This window comes from Phocoena phocoena, chromosome 11, assembly GCF_963924675.1.
Source record: "Phocoena phocoena chromosome 11, mPhoPho1.1, whole genome shotgun sequence".
NCBI lineage: Eukaryota > Metazoa > Chordata > Mammalia > Artiodactyla > Phocoenidae > Phocoena > Phocoena phocoena.
In genome coordinates this window covers 46,562,678-46,582,083 of record NC_089229.1, presented here as the reverse complement: position 1 = coordinate 46,582,083, position 19,406 = coordinate 46,562,678, and the positions used below count along the sequence as shown (strand labels likewise).

At 42.9% G+C, this 19,406-nt stretch overlaps 1 protein-coding gene across 1 annotated transcript in view; it reads right to left on the bottom strand.

Moving 5' to 3' along the window:
- The window catches only part of PTPRB (protein tyrosine phosphatase receptor type B), a 113,352-nt gene that overhangs the window by 21,928 nt on the left and 72,018 nt on the right, over positions 1 to 19,406 (bottom strand). The window contains exons 16-22 of the mRNA XM_065886747.1: positions 18,893 to 19,156; positions 16,811 to 17,074; positions 15,786 to 16,067; positions 11,904 to 12,182; positions 11,241 to 11,390; positions 8,770 to 9,013; positions 2,520 to 2,626 (exon numbers count right to left, since the gene is read on the bottom strand). Coding sequence (XP_065742819.1) covers positions 2,520 to 2,626; positions 8,770 to 9,013; positions 11,241 to 11,390; positions 11,904 to 12,182; positions 15,786 to 16,067; positions 16,811 to 17,074; positions 18,893 to 19,156 — 1,590 coding nt within the window. The remainder of the gene's footprint in view (positions 1 to 2,519; positions 2,627 to 8,769; positions 9,014 to 11,240; positions 11,391 to 11,903; positions 12,183 to 15,785; positions 16,068 to 16,810; positions 17,075 to 18,892; positions 19,157 to 19,406) is intronic.

The following is a 19,406-nucleotide window of genomic DNA, read 5'->3' as shown; positions in this document are numbered from 1 at the left end:
CAGCATCTGGGACATTGGCAAAGCCAGTGAATCGCTCAGAATTATTTTAATGAAATTCCATTTTTATTATCTGGTTCAATACTGGCACTGGGAGTTTTTGAACAGGTAGCCCATTTTAAAAACAGTCTATTGAAATATAATTCACATGCCATACTATTCACTAATTTAAACTGTACAATTCAATCATTTTACATTCAATTTTATAACATTTTCATCACCCCCCTAAAAGAATCCCCAATGCCCCTTAGCAGTCATTCTTCATTCCCTCTCCCTAGACCCTGGCAACCACTAATCTACTTTGTCTTCATAGATTTGTCTATTCTGGACAATAAATTGAGTAATAAGTATGTGCTTTGTTTGTGATTGGCTTCTTTCACTTAGCATGCTTTCAAGGTTCATCCATGTTGTGGCATGTATCAGTATTTCATTCCTTTTTATGCTGAATAATATTCCACTGTGTGGATATATCACATTTTGTTTATCCGTTCAGCCATTGATGGACATTTGGGTTCTTTCTATTTTTTTGGTTATTATGAATAAAGCTGCTATGAATCTCCATATACAAGTTTTTATTTTAATTTCTCTTGGGTATACACTTAGGAGTGGAATTGCTGGGTCACAGGGTAACTCTAGGTTTAATATTTTGAGAAACTGCAAAACTATTTTCCAAAGAAGTTACACCATTTTGTTGATACATTCTACAAGCAATGTATAAGGGTTCAGATTTCTCCATATCCTTACTAACACTTGTTATTGTCTTTTTGATGATAGCCATTCTAGTGGGTGTGAAGTAGTATTTTATTGTGGTTATGATTTGCATTTCCCTAATGTCTAATGATGTTGAGCATCTTTCCATGTGCTTATCGGACATTTATGTATTGTCTTTGGCGAAATGTCTATTCACATCCTTTACCCATTTTTACATTGTGTTATTTGTCTTTTTATTATTGAGTTGTAAGTGTTCTGTATGTTCTGGATACTTGACCTTTATCAGATATATGATTTGCAAATAGTTTCTCCCATTCTGTGGGTTGTCTTTTCACTTCCTTTATGGTGTCCTTTGAAGCACAAGAGTTTTGAATTTTAATTAAGTCCCATTTACCTAGTTTGTTGTTGTTGTTGCTTGTGCTTTTGGTATCATAGCTAAGAAACCATTTCCTACGTCGAGGTCACAAAGATTTACTCCTATGTTTTCTTTTAAAAGTTTGATCATTTTAGCTCTTACATTTAGGTCTGTGGAGTAGTCCATTTCTGAAGTTGCATTTTAAGCCCTTGGATTTGTTTATTCAATGTGCTTTTCAAGACTTACCAAATCAACACAGTCATGTTCCTTTTACTGTGGTTAATATTCTTTTTTGGATATATGTTTACTATCTTCCTTTACTGGACTACATACAATTTTTGTTGTATAACAATAATTTAAATAGGGAAGAACTGTGTTTACAAATCCCTTACTTAACATTAAATTATAAGCAAACACATCTAAATCCTCCTGTGTTCTGATCCCTTTTTGGTTTGAAAAGTGGGAAATTATCCCTATATTTGGCATAAATAGATGGGAGTGTTTGTGAGGCTGAGTCATCTTTTGTCATACAGCACGAGAGACTGTTTTAGCTATAAAGAAGAACTTCCTGAGACCAAGCATTGTGGAAGGCTGGGTACAGGGAAAGGCTGGGCAGATAATGGTATCAAAGAACAATGTGCTAAAAAATAAAGCCATTCTCAGCATGTTGGAAATATTCTGAATCTGAGCAGTGCCGAGGTTAAGAGGTCAGGCAGAAAGTACCAGAATTGCAGCTCTGCTATCTTGGGCAAGTTACATAAACTCTTGGTATCTCAAATCCTCACCTTTAAAATGGGGATGATAATAGGATCTACCTCGAAAGGTGGTAGTGAGGATCAGGTATATTCTAAGCACAATGCTGAAAACTGCTGCTTCACAGGATGAAAAGTAAAATTAGCTACTATTATTACTCAGGCTTTCCCTCTAACATAAATGTATGTAAAGCCAAGTTCACATTTTGTATCATGTGAAAGCAACGTATAATAAACAAAAGGAAAAAAGTCACCTGTAATCCCACTACTCTGAGATATTCATCATTAATACTTTGGTGTTTTTTCCTTCGAGTCTTTTTTTCCTATGCATTTCTATGTATACATTTCATATACACATTCCCACTAACGACCTGAAAGCCTTTTGTACCTACTTCTGTTTTGGCCTGTGCAAGCTCTTGATTTGAATGTTTTTTTTAAAAATTCATGTTTAATAGGAAAAAAATCTGGTATTTCTTTCTAACTTCTTTACACGATTAATCCCCTTTCACTCCATTCTGCTACAGAAGTTGTGAAATTCCTCTAATCCACATCAATCCATGATCATATAAAGATTAAAACCCAAGCAAAAATAAATGTTCCCCTTACCACCATCAGCCAAGTCCCCAGATCTCCCCACTAGAGGCTCTTGTAGGTGACATGGTGTTTGGCAGACTATGTAAAGTCGATGGAAAGGTTAGCCTTACCTGACTCAGTGGTGATGGGCAAAGAGAAAAATGTGTCTGAATAGAGTGGCTTTGTGAATTCCTTCAGGTCCTCATCAAATAGCTGGGTAAAAGCCCGAATGCTGATTCTGAAAAGAAAACCACAGTAAGGTCAAGGAGAAACAGGGTGGTCACCTGGTCAATATGTATGTAGGGTAGGGTATGAATTATGAAATCAGATAGCCCTGGGTTCGTGCATTCATGCATTCATTCATTTATTCATCAAATATTTATTGAGCCCCTACTGTGTGCCAGTACCTGGCCAGGAGCTGGATATACTGCAAAGAATAAGTCCCTATCACCTCGAGGTTTACATTCTTGAATGTAAAACTAAGCTTAGTAGGCTGAAGTCATAGGGCGATATGGGAACAAAAAATCACTTTCTAACATCTAGAGTATGAGCTGCCTCGTAGGTAGTGAGCTTCCAGTCATTGAGGGTGTGTAAGCAGACACTGGAGAACCAGCTCTCAGGGAATCTGTAGAACAGCAGCCCTGCACTAAGTTATAGATTGGCTTGGGTGACCTCTTCAGTCTGTTCTATCCTGAAGTTTCCTAGACTATAGGTTTACTGAGAGTATGAGGATCAGTTTATATGGGAAAACTTTTTCTAGGGTTAATTTAAATCATAGGAAAAGTAATGGACGATTCTTTTTTCCTTAAAAAAAAAATCTAGATTTGCTCAACCCAAAAGTATCTGGGCACATCCTGTAATAATGCTGAAGTAGTACCAACATTAGTACCAGCCAGGACAAATTGTTCTGACCTTTTGCCCTCTCCGTCTCACTCATGCCCAGGTCCAGGTATCATCTTCAAGCTGATACTGATCAATCACATCTATAATTTCCATCTCTAAAAGAAACCTTCCAAGTCAAAAGTTGTACTTCCAGGAATAACAGACTGTTGATGGAGGTATTGTGCAATGTCCCCAAAGGGTAACAAGCAGTCAACACACATTAAGTGGGAGGGGAGGAGTTGGTGTGTGTTGCTAATGTATTATACCTTTGGACATTGAAAGGAGTCTCTCCCATGAAAAGAGTTTCCTTTACAACCCTCAGAATGGGAGAAAATATTTGCAAACGAAGGAACTGTCAAAGGATTAATCTCCAAAATATACAAGCAGCTCATGCAGCTCAGTATCAAAAAAAACAAACAACCCCGTCCAAAAATGGCAGAAGACCTAAATAGACACTTCTCCAGAGAAGATATACAGATTGCCAACAAACACATGAAAGGATGCTCAACATCTCTAATCATTAGGGAAATGCAAATCAAAACTTCAATGAGGTATCACCTCACACCAATCTGAATGCCCATCATCAAAAAACCTACAAACAGTAAATGCTGGAGAGGGTGTGGAAAAAAGGGAACCCTTTTGCACTGTTGGTAGGAATGTAGATTGATACAGTCACTATGGAGAACAGTATGGAGGTTCCTTAAAAAACTAAGAATACAACTACCATATGACCCAGCAATCCACTACTGGGCATATACCCTGAGAAAACCATAATTCAAAAAGAGACATGTACCACAACGTTCATTGCAGCACTATTTACAATAGCCAGGACGTGGAAGCAACCTAAATGCCCATCGACAGATGAATGGATAAAGAAGATGTGGCACATATATACAATGGAATATTACTCAGCCATAAAAAGAAACGAAATTGAGTTATTTGTAGTGAGGTGGATGGACCTAGAGACTGTCCTACAAAGTGAAGTAAGTCAGAAAGAGAAAAAGAAATACTGTATGCTAACACATATATACGGAACCTAAAAAAAAAAAAAGGTTCTGAAGAACCTAGGGGCAGGACAGGAATAAAGATGCAGACATAGAGAATGGACCTGAGAACACGGGGAGGGGCAAGGGTAAGCTGGGACGAAGTGAGACAGTGGCATGGACATATATACACTACCAAATGTAAAATAGCTAGTAGGAAGCAGCCGCATAGCACAGGGAGATCAGCTCGGTGCTTTGTGTCCACTTAGAGGGGTGGGATAGGGAGGGTGGGAGGGAGATGCAAGAGGGAGGAGATATGGGGATGTATGTATATGTATAGCTGATTCACTTTGTTATACAGCAGAAACTAACACAACATTGTAAAGCAATTATACTCCAATAAAGATGTTAAAAAAAGTTTCTTTTATTTGTATAGTGATTTGTAAGTGTGAAGAACTTTTATAAATATGATTCTATTTGACCATCTCCAACCTCTCCAATATAAGAAGGTTATGATATTATTTCAGAGATTTAGAACCTGAAGCTTGGGGAGATTCCATTTCTCACTCAAGATCATAGAGAAAGCTGGTAAAAGAAAACCAAACTCAGTACTTTCTGACTCTTAGTCCAAATCTCTTTCTCTTATTTCCTCTTGGCTTAGTTTTGGTTTAACAGCAGTGACTTCTGTTGGAGGGGTGGCAAAAAGAGCCTGGGCTAGGAAGCATAGGGTTTGAGGTCTAGCTCTCACTGTCACTGATTAGGTGAATGGTTCCCAAAGTTCTTTATGCCTCAGTTTTCTCAACTGTGAAAATAAAAGCATTGGGTATAACAAACTTGACAGGTCCTGCTCTGGAATTCTGGGATTCATAGGTGCAAACGCAAAGTACAAAATGGATCCAGATGAATAAGGCCTTTAGGAACCCTGGAAGGAGATAATGACTTACTGTAGGCTTGGCTTAAAACTAGCAGGTCCGCAGGAACTCTGCCCTTAAACCCTTCCAGTAATGGACACCACAACCACATTTCCTAGCCCAGCAATTAGCACCTATTCAGAATCCTGTCCCATCCTATCTTCCTGCTTTTGTCTTCCCCAGTACCCCTCTACATGACCCCCACTTTCAAATGGGAGTATTTGCTCTTCTCTAAACAATCTGTGTATTTCTGCCTCTGCACTGTGAATCTCCTCTTGCCTCTATCTCCATAGTTTCAAATTCTTCCCTACTTTTCAGCGCCCAGCCAAAATGATACCTCCTTCAGGAAGCCTTTTGAAACTTCATAGCATTTATTTACCTGTACCCCTCTTATGTCCTTCAACATTTCTGCCCATATTTTACAGACATGTCTTCTGTTTATAAGATTATTTTAATGAACTGATATCTGATAGTAAGTTTTTCAACTTTAAATGTGTCCAGAATCAGAATTCTATAGCACAAAGTTACAGATCATGTGGTTCAATTTCCTTCATTTGAGGAAAATGAGGTCAAGAGAAGCTGAAACCTGATCGTGGTCACATTGCTATTCTATTTAGAATAGAAACAAAAACAGATCAGCACTTGCCCAACCACCAAACTGCTTCTCACCTATCATGATCCGCCCATTCTCTTCCCATATGGAACAACGCTAATTATATACCCGGATAGTAGGAACCCAACAATGAACGGAAACACATTATACGTTCGTTGACATAATAAACTTGCGTATCAGCTAAACCTAGCATTTCTCATGTCTTTTCAATCCTAATTTTTCTTTTTCCATGTTCCTTCCTGTCTACCTATTCTCTCTGAAGAAAAAGATGCCTGAGAGCATTGAGGGTCACCATGGTGATTATCGTCGTGAGACAGGCAGAATTCTGCCTGCACAGAGCCTGGGTTCAGCAGCTACCACACGGGGGGTCACTCAGCATGCGGTTCTCTGTGCTCGTATCAAGCATTATCTGCGTGGCATGCTGTTCACAGGAGTGAACGAAATGTGGAGAAATAGAGGAAAGCTGTGTCCTAGAAAACAAATTAGTACGGCAGGAGGTGATTAAGCTATAATAAGAATGTGTAACTCTTCACAGAGCATCTTGGCTCATTTCCTTGTTTGTTCATAAACACTTAGTGGCGTCTCTTTTGTGCCCAGTACTTGCCATATTGTTTTGTGACCGATGTCATGTCTGTCTCCCCTATTGGACTGTGAGCTCTTGAAGCCTAGTGAAGAGGGTAGGCTATTAAACAAAGGGCTAAAAACCACTGCTAACTGGAGGATTAGAGGGGTGTAGAGACTGGGTGCTGTGGAAATGTAGCTGAGGGCCCTACTGCCCAGCTGTGGGTTAACAGGGGTGGCGCGGGCTAGTTGCAGATTGAGCTTTTAAAGTGTATGAGGCAATTCACCAGTCAGACGGGAGAGTGGAGGGCATCCCAAATAGAGTGAAAAGGATGTGCAAAGGCTCAGGGGTCTAAGAGAGCCAGATTTAAGGGAACTCAGAGGAACAGGGCAAAGCAAAAGGGCAGAGTGTACTTGGGGCAAATGGTGGGAGACAAAGCTGGCGGGGCAGGCAGGAGGGAGGAGGCGGGGGCTTTGTGTGCCCTGCTCTGGAATCTTCACTTGCTCCTGGAAATGAATGGGAAGCACTGAAAGACCTTAATCTAGAAGGGCCATGGCTAGGTTTGATCTGTCATCTACATGACTCCCCAGGACAGTCCTGTGATGTTTTGCAGATGAGGAAAGTGAGAATTAGAGAACTGAAAGGCCATTTACAAGGTTACACAGCTGAAAAGTGGCAGTGCTGGAACTCCAATTGCAGGGCCTCTTGCTAGGACCTTGGCTGCTGTTATGGACTGGAAGGAGTGTGCTGGGAGATTGGGGGCCTGGTCCACACATGAACTTTCTCTAGCTTCTTGTTCTCTTTCTTTTTTTTTTTGCAGTATGCAGGCCTCTCACTGTTGTGGCCTCTCCCGTTGTGGAGCACAGGCTCCGGACGCGCAGGCTCAGCGGCCATGGCTCATGGGCCCAGCCGCTCTGCGGCATGTGGGATCTTCCCGGACCGGGGCACGAACCCGTGTCCCCTGCATCGGCAGGCGGACTCTCAACCACTGCGCCACCAGGGAAGCCCCTTGTTCTCTTTCTTAAACATAGTAATGAGTCATCTTCTCTCCTTCTCTTTCAAAAAGCAAACCAGAAAACAAACAAAAACAGCCTCAACTTTCCAACCCACAAAGAGAAAATAGCCCTTAGGAGACTTTTCCTCAAATTTCCTGGAGCCCAAGTGACCAAGGAGCTGAGGCATCTCTTGATTCTAATAGGAACTAAAGGATCCCGGCGCTCTGATCTCTTTTATATTTCTCCTTTGCTCTGTCTGAGATCTCATCTCCTTCAGGTAGGCTCCTATGGCCTTTTCCTCAAGCAAATATCACTAATAAGTTTGTGTGTGTTTACTTTGGAGGTGCCAACCTTGGCTGTGTGGCAGTAGCACTTTTGTGGTGAGTCCTGGGCAGAGGTAGCTATACAGAGTTCCTGCTCAAAGTGAGTCCTCTGTTTTAGGGAAACTGTTGGCCTGCCTTTGTTGATACAAGGGAGGGGCTAAGAATGACATGATGCCGTGTCACTGTCTCCTTTTGGAGCTGGCAGAAAAGTTTCTGCTGAAATTCAGGGGTGATACTCAAAATATGCAAGAGTTAATAAGACCTGGACACTGCCAACCAGAATGGACACTGGCCCATAGAGAACCTGACTGACTGCCATACTGGCTGGATATCAGCTCTGCCAACACCCAACAGAGAAGGCACATCGTCTGCAGAAGTATTAATCTTGGATGCCTGTGGCCTTATATCCAAGATGGAAGCCTAGGTTCTCTATCTCTTGGGGATCCTGGTTTGGGGGGCTGTGTACACTTATACCTGCTTTCGGGGAGCATAGTGTAGATGAAGGGCACAGACAATTCCGACAGATGGAAGGGCCTGTTGGCTGTAGTAGTGCTCCCTGGGGCCAAACCAAAGATCTGCTCCTTTTCATCTGCCATCTTACTGGGAGGAGAGGGTGCTTCCACTCATTCACGGGCCTTTCCCTTCAAGGGTTCTATCTGGACCAAAGAGCACTTTCGTCTTTTACGCCTTAGAAGGTAAATTCCAACTAAAAGTGGAAGATAAAACCTCATATGTCTTGAGTCTCCCTGAACTCAATCTTTCTATTTGGACATTTTCACAGTTGTTAACATGGTAAGTAAATTGTCTGATTCATACTAGAGAAGTTTTAGGAGAAAGGACAATCTATTAAGAACCTTCAATTCTTCACATAACGAATTGGAGCTTTTGCAAAATGCGAAAGCCTTCTTTACACAATGCGAAAGCCTTCTTTACACATTACCTGTGAGTGCAGGCAGGAACACAACTTTTATAAATTACCTAGTAAAATGTAGAGCACTCTTGTAACGCAGGTTATTAATCTACAGGAGCTCGTGTGAATCAGAGGCCCAGACAGCTGAGCGCCCAGTGATGAAGCACGTCCCTTCTAGCAAAATGACGGTAATACATCTAACCTGTAGGCCGTGCGTGGCTTCAGCGGTCCGTCACAAAATTTTTGCTGATTGGGATCACATTTTCCACCCAGGCTCTCCATCTCTGCACCAAGCTTAATGTTAAAACTCTTAGAGTTGCTGTCAGGACTTTCCGCACATTTGCTGGCAAAATAATCAGTCTGGTACACCCGAATGGAGGCATTGTGCCTGTATTCCAGGTAGGAGGGCAGAGGGTGCTGCTGTTCTGGCTTCAGCTCATCACTGCCTGGAGGGAGAAAACCCACAGTGAAGCACTGACTTTCTTGTGACTTCAGTCATTTCTAACCAGGTTTCTGAGGTTACCTCCTCACCCACTATCTCTAGTCATCCCTGGAGTGCAGAATCTGTGATCTCAAAGGATGCTATGAAATTCTCCCAATGAAATGAATTTAATTCACTTTTTCTAAAATAAGTAAAAATTAAAAATAAATAGTGTATATACAAAATTTTATATATGCATATTCATCTACACCGACACACACATGGACACACACACACACACACACACACACTATCATTTTTCTAGGAAAGAAAATATGTGTGAACGAGAGGGTGGCTCATGCATCAAATGATAATGTGTCCCGTAACTCCAGAAAGTTGGACACTCCCCACTGTGAGAGTCAAGCCACTCAAAAAGGTCTCTACCTTGCCAATAACCATTGTAGCTGAGCGAATAAGGAGATCCCTATGACCTGGGAAATGGGCAAGAGATAAGAGGAATCAGGTCTGAGGCCAGAGCAGTCGCCTCATAGGCACGCTCCCCGTGCCGTGCCCAGTCTGATAATTGCTCCGTGTCCTGCTCTGTTATCTTGAGTACAGCTTAATCCTGGCTTGAATTTGGTCCCTCATGCAGAACACTTCCCAGAACTCTTCCCCTGTCCGCCCAGCCTGCTGTGTGTTTTGGCACTGCAAACTCGTTTTGATGTTGGCTGGAGGAAAGCATAATTAGGAAGGAAAATATTATAGAGATTGGATACCATTTACAGTGAACTTTAAGGAGTGGTACTGTGGGGCTTCTTTGTGTCCTGGACTCAATCTCAAGTTATTAAACTTTTATTGTTTAATAAAATTTGCTCAAAAATGAATGGATCTTAGAAATATTATCCTGTTGGCAGTAATTAAAAGGAAGGTTGCCTTTAGGAAGAGTATATATGCTCTAAATGACACTTATGTGAGATGGCTTGTTATCTTAGACCACCAGGGAGAGCACAGCCCATCTCCATGGACATCAATAATTGAAACCCACCTGGCTGGAGCACATGAGGCTGAATTCTGGGGTATTACTTTTTTTCAGCTACTGCCTTATATTCAGGTAGGAAAACACTGTCTTCAGGGCAGCCTACTTAAATTTAAAGTCTCTCTACAGTTCACTTATTTATCCCCAATTAGGATGTGTGAGGAAACTTGGAATGCAGCACTGACCCTTGAAATTATTGAATTAATTATGCATAACGAGCTCTAGTACAACTAAATAAAATGTAAAAATACACAGTGAGAACGAAATACTGTTTAGCTCCAACATTTGTCATGGCAGGTTTAAAGCTTCCCACTGCCCACAAATGGGTTAAAATAGTCAAAATAGTCTGGGATGCTTAAGAAACTCCAGTGCAGCACCTTAAACAATTTTGAAAAATATAAGACATGTAGAATATATTAATGTCATTCCAGACACAGACATCTGTTTTGGAGAAATAACACACAAGACCTCAGTGGCAAATACACATATGGACATGTGTGTCCCCAGATACAGCACTCCTGCAGATGATTTGATAAATGCTGATGTAATAAGCTCTAAAGATCATACCGGGTGGTTGTATGGAATGTTATTATAAGAATTACCTAGTATTTGCCTGATCCATAAGAATTGGGTAACACTGAATAATTTAGTGGACTAGATAATGAAACATATTATTGAAAATTCAGTAGAGAAAGGAGGAATGCTCTTCATGATCATTTTTTCCCCTCTTTTAAGCTTTTGAATATTTTTGTGAATTGGTGCGTGGTTTGGGAGTGTATGATTGGTGCAGGTATTGAGACAGGAAATGGAGAAGGCAGATGAAGCATATAGCTGCTTAATGGCAGAACAAGGGAGCTGAACGGGACTGAATAAGTAGCAAAGAAGACTGAATGAGTCAATACATGCCATGCACTTCCAACAGTGCCTGGCACATAGTACGGGCTCAAGAAATGATGGTTACTGTTATTACTGATGTAGTTGCTATTAATATTACTCACCCATTTAACAATTAAACCCAGCAGGTAATAGGCTTTATTGCGGAAAGAACCTTTGAGCAGTTTTCTGTTACATCTCCCTGCATCCAGCAGAGAGAAAGTGAAATGACATAAAAATTCAGTTTTCTTCTTTTAAAAACTTGTCACAAAAGGAGCTCCCACAGTGACTTTTGGGAAAGTAATCCTGTGTCTTACAGCAGAGTTAATTCGTGATCACTTACCGTCAGCCTCTCTCACCACCACTGTGAAGTATTTCACAGCTCCATTGGTGTCGCTGAACCAGCTGCAGTTGAAAGTAAAGTTGATGGAAGATTTGCTAATTAGCACATCCTTTTTATTCACCCGAATATGTGGAGGTGGAGGAGGAGGGCCTGGAAGAAGGGTGGGGAGGGAACCAAGAAGGGTCACAAGTATGCTTTTACGTATAAACTATCAGTGAAATGAAGATCTCTACTCACCTACATCAGACTCTGTGTGTGTGTGTAATGCTTGGAATCAAGAAAACCTCCTCCTCTCCTGAAGGGAAGCAGGCAGAGGAAGTGATTTGCCAGTAGCACATTAAACATAATGAAAGAGGCAGCTCCTCAGCGGGATTTCCTGGAGTTGTAGCATCAAACTGCTTAAAAGCTCCATTATGGCTCTAACTGTGTCAGGCAAAGAGATGTATTTAAATACTAACTCATTCAGGTTCTTTAAGATCATTTAACTTGTTTGCTGCCAGGATGTGTGACACAGAGAAATGTTTCTACCTCCCAGAGCCTTTCAGATCCTCTTCAAGTGACAACAAGACACACTAATGTGGGTGAGCCGTATGCACGTGAACCGGGGTGGTGGATACCACGGAGAAAGGCACACGCCCTGTGCGCGCCTCCAGGGACACTTACGGTCTATCATGGTGATGGTGCTGTCTTCGACCACCTCACTGCTCATGCCGGCTGACTGCACCTTGATGGACACCAGGTATCTCTTATGGGGCACTAGCATCAGGATGGTAAGCAGAGATTTTTCTTTCTCCAACTTTCTGGAGAACTCAACTTCTTGAGTGTCCATTTTCCGGCACTCGATGCTGTACCCATCGAAGTCAGAATCGGGAGGGATCCAAGAACAGGCAATGGCCGTGGAGTTCTGAGGACGGCAATGCAGATTCTGTATCTTGTCTGGCTCTAAAGGAGACGGGAAGAGACACTTTTCACAACTCTGTGAGACATCCTTTTAGCTCCTCTGGCTCCAACTAGCTCAGAGACCAAAATAAATAATTCTCAATCTTCGTGTGAATTGTCTTTCATAGATGTCCAAGGGGATTTCTGCCTATGAGACTCCGCTTTGAGAAACACTAAACATTAAAATTCTGTCCCTTTAGAAAAATCACCGGCTGCCATTGTGACTGGAAACACGTGGGCCCTGAAATCAAGTGGCAGAAGTCAGATAGAAGGTGGGGCAGAGCAGCCGAGAGGTGCAGCTTGATCTGCCTGAATTTAAATTCTGTTTGCCAGCGACTCACTCGTGGGCAAGTGATTTAACACATCTGTGCCCTATCTGCAAAGTGGGGAAATTAAGAATACCTACTTCCAATGGTTACTGTAACGACTCAATGAGCTGAAACATGCACAGCCACCCAGCACAGTGGCTGGCGCGCTAACTGCTCAATAAATGTTAGTTCTTAAAATGAGGAAAGAAATGGCATTGCTGACGTTTTTACCCTCTGCATCTGGCTTCTGTCCCTGTCTTCCATTTTTTGCCTGCCCCTCCCTGCTCACACGCCATGCCCCAGGGACTGAACTGCTGTGATTCCCCACAGATGCCAGACTCTTCCATCCCCCCGTTTCATCCCCCTGTGCTTATGGTCGTTCACTTTCTTCTGCCTGACAGAGTGCCTGACTCAGTAGGGACTTGAATGGCAGCTCATCTTATTTGTTCCTGTGAGTGACACAACCATGAGTCTGAAAGAAAAGCAGTCACGTGACCGTGCAAGTTAACAACCAAACCGTGTAGGTTACCCCGTTATATATGCTCTTCTGGGAACTATGTGTAGACCTACTTGGCCCTCCCAGCGGCAGCACCTGTTGCTCTGGTTTGGAGCACGACCCCCCTTCCCCTGACACGTGCTTTGTTACAGGAGTCACCGTCCTCACCAAACACTCGGCATCTGCGAGCTCCTGAGCGAATTCCTGTTTCATATCAAGGTCTATAAATGTAAGCTAAGTCACAGCAGGTTAGATGAGGATGATTTAGGGGAAAAAAATCAAGCTGAGGATTTTTCAGGATAGAGGAAGAATTGGCCTTTGAGGCAGACAATAATTGTGTCTTTTCAAACATTAGTTGCGTGTTAATCTTTTGAGCTCCCTTCAAACCAAGTCACAGCTGAGACCCAAAGACACCTCCTTTTTCAGCTTTGGAGAAATTCTTTGAAAACATCCTGCCTCATCCATAATTCTGATAATTTACACAAAGTATAATATGGAAATTTGCTTTGATCTCTTCCCTCAGTTCCTTCTCTCTCCTCCTTTTCACCTCTAAATCCTGCCTGTTTTCCAAGACTCAGGTTACATCTCCATTCACTAAGAAACAAGTACCTACTGTGTGCAATGTGCCCTTCTAGAGACTGTGAACAGTACAGAAGTGAACAAGATATTAGCTGTAACCTCTAGGAAGGGAGGTGAGTCCAAACCAGTCATAATACAAGGTAGAAAAGAGAATGTACCAGAAGAAATGGGGAAGAGGATGCTGTGTGAAGTGACAGACAACTTTCTGCTTCCAGCGTTAGCGGTGGGCAGGAGTTAGCAAAGCCTTTCTGGCAGAGATGACACCTCGCCTAGATACTGGGAGAGGGGCATTTTAGGCAGAGAAAACCACGAACCTGGGCACCAAGGGTGGTGCTGGGAGGAGTGGGAAGGTGGCTGGTGGAGCAGTGCAAGCTGTTCAGCATGGCTGGAGTGTGTTTGTGAGAAATGGGGCACTGGAATGATTTTACATGAGAATTCTCAACTTCTGTTTTGTTTAATCCTCTGGTCTTCTGTTACCCACAGCCAAACCCAATCTGAACTAATGCAACCCTCGAAGTTCACTCCGCCATTCCCCGTAAAACTCAGCACCGAGCCCCTCTTGGTGCCGGCGCTTTCCTCTGGGGCACGCCCCATCTGGTAAATGCCTCTCTTAAATTCTAGCATCCAGGACCAAATACAACATTCCAGATGCGATCTGACCAGCCCAACCTCAACTGAGCTCTCAGATTCTAACACCTGTGATTCAATTACACAGCCCACAATATGCCACTGCAAGCCCCTCTTGATCTGGCTATAAACTAAAACTCTTAGTTCTTTTTCACATATTTCTCTTGACACACACCTATCTGATCCCAAACTGCTCTTTGGATACAATATCCAAAGAGTTATAATTTTTGTAGCATGAATGTTTGTTGAATGAACAAAACAGCTACTGGCTTAAATTTCTAATTTTCAACTTCATAATTTATCAACAACCAATAACTATTTGATCTGATCTCAGAAACTACATTTACTGGGTATTATTGAAAAATAAATATTTGGATTGAGGTTCCTATACCAAAAACTTCTGTTTCTTTGAGGTCTGTGGTATTTATCTCAAAATGCCTTGTGTGGGGGCTTCCCTGGTGGCGCAGTGGTTGAGAGTCCACCTGCCGATGCAGGGGACGCGGGTTCGTGCCCCCGGGGGGGTCCCACATGCCGTGGAGTGGCTGGGCCCGTGAGCCATGGCCACTGAGCTTGTGCGTCCGGAGCCTGTGCTCCGCAACGGGAGAGGCCACAACAGTGAGAGGCCCGTGTACCGCAAAAAAAAAAAACTCTTGGGGAAGAAACTGATATGTACTTTATTGTTGAAGTATTTTCATCTTCAGAATTTACAGCAATATGTTCTAACCAGTCCCTCTGTTTCTAGTTTGCCCCTTTCGATCTGTTCTCTGTTCCACCCCCATAGTGACTTTCTAAAATGCAAATTTGATTATATCTCGGCTGAAAATCCTTCAGTGGCTCCAATGGACTGAGGTTCAAAATCATCATCATGGCTCACAAGACATTTTATGACCTGATTCTCCTAATCCTCACCTATTATCCTCTGGCCAACTAAACTCCTTTCTATTCCTGCCTCCTGCCTGGTTTTGGAATCTTTTATTCTCTCTACCTGGAACATTCTTTACTTCTTTCTTCATCTCCACCCAGTGAGTCTTACTCTTTCCTTGGTTTTTTTTTTTTTTTTGCGGTACGCGGGCCTCTCACTGTCGTGGCCTCTCCCATTGCGGAGCACAGGCTCCGGACGCGCAGGCTCAACGGCCATGGCTCACGGGCCCAGCCGCTCCGCGGCATGTGGGATCTTCCCGGACCGGGGCACGAACCCGTGTCCCCTGCATCGGCAGGCGGACTCTCAACCACTGCGCCACCAGGGAAGCCCTTTCCTTGGGTTTTGATTTGGATGTTTCTTCTTCTAGGAAGCTCCCTTTTATTGGGTCAGATGCCTTTACCCTGTGTTTCTCTAGTGCCAAATACTTCCTTCATCACACCCAAAATGTCTTGTTAATGATAGTACCTCCCACTCGACTGTAAGCTCCATGAGGGCAGAGATTATTTCTTGTTGTTAAAGTTGAACAAATGAACAAATCTATATAGAACTTCTGTCTGAATTCAAATCTAACCTATTTCAGGTAAAAATGTGGATTTAAACCAAGCCCCATTGGAATAAGATGTTGCAACACATACTTCTTCCCCACTTCATCTGAGAATCAAGACATGTCATACTTGTCCTCACAGATCCAAAAATTGGTTTGCTGTAGGTTTTCCAGGAATCACCACTGACAGTCTTGACACTGAATTGATAAGATCTCCCTGGACGAAGGCCATACACGATGCGTCCTTCTGATTTTCTGTTGCTGTAGGGGTTGAAGACTGTGATGGCATCTCTGGGGAACCACTGCAGCTCAAAGTCATCATAGTCTGTCCAGTCTGGTGGCCCTTTCCAGGTGATGGCCAACGATGTGTTCGCAACATCAGCAAATGACATAAGACTGGGAGGACTTGGGGCTGTATGTATGAGCAAGTAAAAAATCATGTAGTCACTTCTATGCCATAACATATATAAATAAGATAGCTGAGCGACATCAGACATACGTTTAACGTACTTCATAGGAAGAGGTAATATGATAACATAATAGTAAGAGCTTCCATTTACAGTGTTTACTACGTGTGAGACACTGTCCTCAAGTGTTTTATGTACATTTTCTTTAATTTTTATAACCAGAGATTTTTTACCAGGGTGCTATGGAGCATGAGTGTGCCCTGAATGGATTACAAGTATGAGAAGATATTTATTCCATCAGATTTGGGGATGTGAAGGCTAGAGTCCACAGACAGTTACATCCAATTGCAGACAGCCTTGTTCATTGACCCCAGGGTGGCACACAGATATCAATGTTATCTGTGTGTGCCCAAGAAATAAGAAAATTTAGAAAGCGCTAATCATAGTAACACAATGATGATGTATATGACTATCCCCATTTTACAGATGAGAAAGCTGAGGCTTAGAGATGCTCGGTGACTTGCCCAGCTTCACACAGGTAAGTGGTAGAGCTGAGCCAAGGACCTAGATCTTTTCACCCAAAGTCTGTCTCCTTTACCCATTCTATCACAGAGCCTTCCCAAGTTCAGGGGCTAGCACATGGTACATCATTACCGATTTTATTTCTTATTAATAAGGCCGTAATTAAAACATGCCTGTGGAAGCTACTTCCCACCAACACTTGGCCATTGGCAACTGGGCTTCTTACCTGTTCTGCTCTCCCCCGTGACCTTGTTGCTGAGATCTCCACTATGAGTTATCACACACAGCGTGTATTTCCTTCCGGGAACGAGGCCATGGAAACGCCACTCCGTCAGGTCCTTGTCTTTCCAGTTTTCCTTCTTTGTGCCATTTGGGTTGTAGAGAATCAGCTCATAAAAGTCGAAGTCCCCAGAGGCTGGACTCCAGCTGAACCAGAGACTGTCTGTCATGTTTCGATTGGATCCCTTGAGGTTACTCACAGAGGCTGGGACTTAAGAGAAGGACAACCTTTACTAAAAACAAGACAGATAGAAACAAAGGCATTTTGGCCCACAGGTGAAAACATGAGCTATGTTGGGTGTACGGGTGAGTAGTGCTTATTGTAGAGTCAGATCTTGCTTCTACTTCAGGTCACTTGAGTTTAGGGGCATGTGGTCTAGAGACCTGGCACAAATTAAAATAAAACAAAGTACAAGAGGTGGTGACTTCTGTATGCTCGTTACATGTCCTCTGATAAACATATAAAGTGAAATCTTCAGAAATGACTAAGACTGGTCAAATAGTTCATAACTTAGGATATAAAAAGCCCTGAAAGTTGTTCATAAAATGTTCCTGCCCCTTCCAGTCTGGCCCATCTCACTTGGGCCACCATCCCATAACATCCCTCTCTGGGCCTCTTTACTTCCTCTCCATCCTCTCTTAGGTTCTCAGTTCTCTCTCTCAGCCCTTTCTTCCCCCAAAATCTATACTGATGGAACCTCACTTGGGAAGGGAAGTGTTAACAGTCATTTCTACCATAGTATAAATTAGGCTGGCACCTGTCCCGTGGGTATGTAAGCTTCATGATTCTTTGGAGAGTGAAAACTGTTGTCCCTTGTTGGAGGAATTTTAAACATTAATGAGCAGATAAGGGAAGACGTGCCTAGGGCAGATGGCCCTGAAGATGGTAACATCTAGGAAATTCCACTCATGGCTCATCCGCTGCTCTTTTTCATTCCCTCAGAAGACAAGCTGAGAACTCCTGCTGAGTGACTAAAATGAGCTCTTCCCATGGCTCATCTCACCTTTGGGTCTCAGCTGAAAAGCCTTCTCTGTCTAAAGGGGTCTCTAAGTCTTGTCCTGCCAAGTCACGCTGTGTCATAACATAATGTTTATTTCCTTCAGAGGATATAAGGGGTTCCAAAATCATCACCCTTTAAAATCTGCCGTCCCGTCCCCTCCTCCTCTCTGCTAGTGTAGAGCCCTGTGAGGTCAGGGGCCCTGTGAGTCTTGTCTACTCTCCTAGTGCAACAGTGAGCCCAGTGCCTGGCACACAAGAGCACTCAAAAACAACTGTCAATTAAGAATAAAAACTGGGGACTTCCCTGGTGGTCCAGTGGCTAAGGCTCAGCGCTCCCAATGCAGGGGGCCGGGGTTCCATCCCTGCTCAGGGGACTAGATCCCACATGCATGCTTCAACTCAAGAGTTCACATGCCACAACTAAGACCTGGCGCGGTCAAATAAATAAATAAATAAATATTTTAAAAAAGAATAAAAATTGAATAGAAAAAATGAGATAATGGACTCAAATTATGGAGAAAGAGTAGATTCAGTTTCTTATTTGCAAAACCCAGAGATGTTTCTCTCTCTCATTTTCCTGGAACTCTTGTGTTCACTTCATCTAGTGCTGTGTTTCTGATTCACAGCAGTCTTTGCTTGTTGGCCCCATTCGTAGCCGCCCTTCTTTGGACCTGCTCTCCACTCCATCTATTTCCTGTAGAAAGCTGAAAGGCACAGCTTGAATTGAGCCCTGATGGGTTATAACCCTCGCGTAGCAGTTTGCTGGCAAGTAGAGGAGCCAGATTCATTTTCTTCACTAAACTCTATGAGGTAAGCACGTGTAGGAAACAAAGCAAAAACCAGTGCAAAAACTATTCTGATATATAATCAAAGGTCTGATTTAGGGTCAGAAATTTCATATAAAGGTCACAAATTTCATATAAAGCTACACCCTGGGTAGAACAGGAAACTAAGGACAAATCAAGGAAAAGCCGGTGAGTACTGTGACAATTTCCCTGCTATTCATTACAGCTTGGGTTCAGGTCTTACCTGTTCTACCGAATACGGAAGACTCATTAGACAGCTCCCCACTGTGAGTTACAATCACCATTTTGTACATTCGACCTTGTAGCAAGTTCTGGAAAGAGAAGCTCTGGACTTGCGGGCCAACTTGAGCTCGCTCCTGCAGGGTTCGATCTGGGTTGTACAGAAAGATGTTGTACCATTTGAGCTCCCCCTCTGAGGGGGTCCAGCTGAAGGACAGGTGTCTGGTGGCGTTCTCTGTGATCCTCAGGTTGGTGACAGCTGCTGGGACTAGAAAGGTTGAGGAGAAAGAGAATGAGACTGAGTTTTGGTACAGCCAACCCTGACCCAGCCCGGGGTTGGTGCCTAGATGGCCACACTCCATCAAGCAGCTCAAAACACACCATCCCTGCCTTTAAGAATATTGACTACATGGAGACCCCAGAGCAAAGAAATCCAAATAATGTGAATTCGCGAGGCTGAAGCTGTTCATGTTAAAAAGCAAAACCACAAGAGAACAACAACATAAAACCCCCACTAA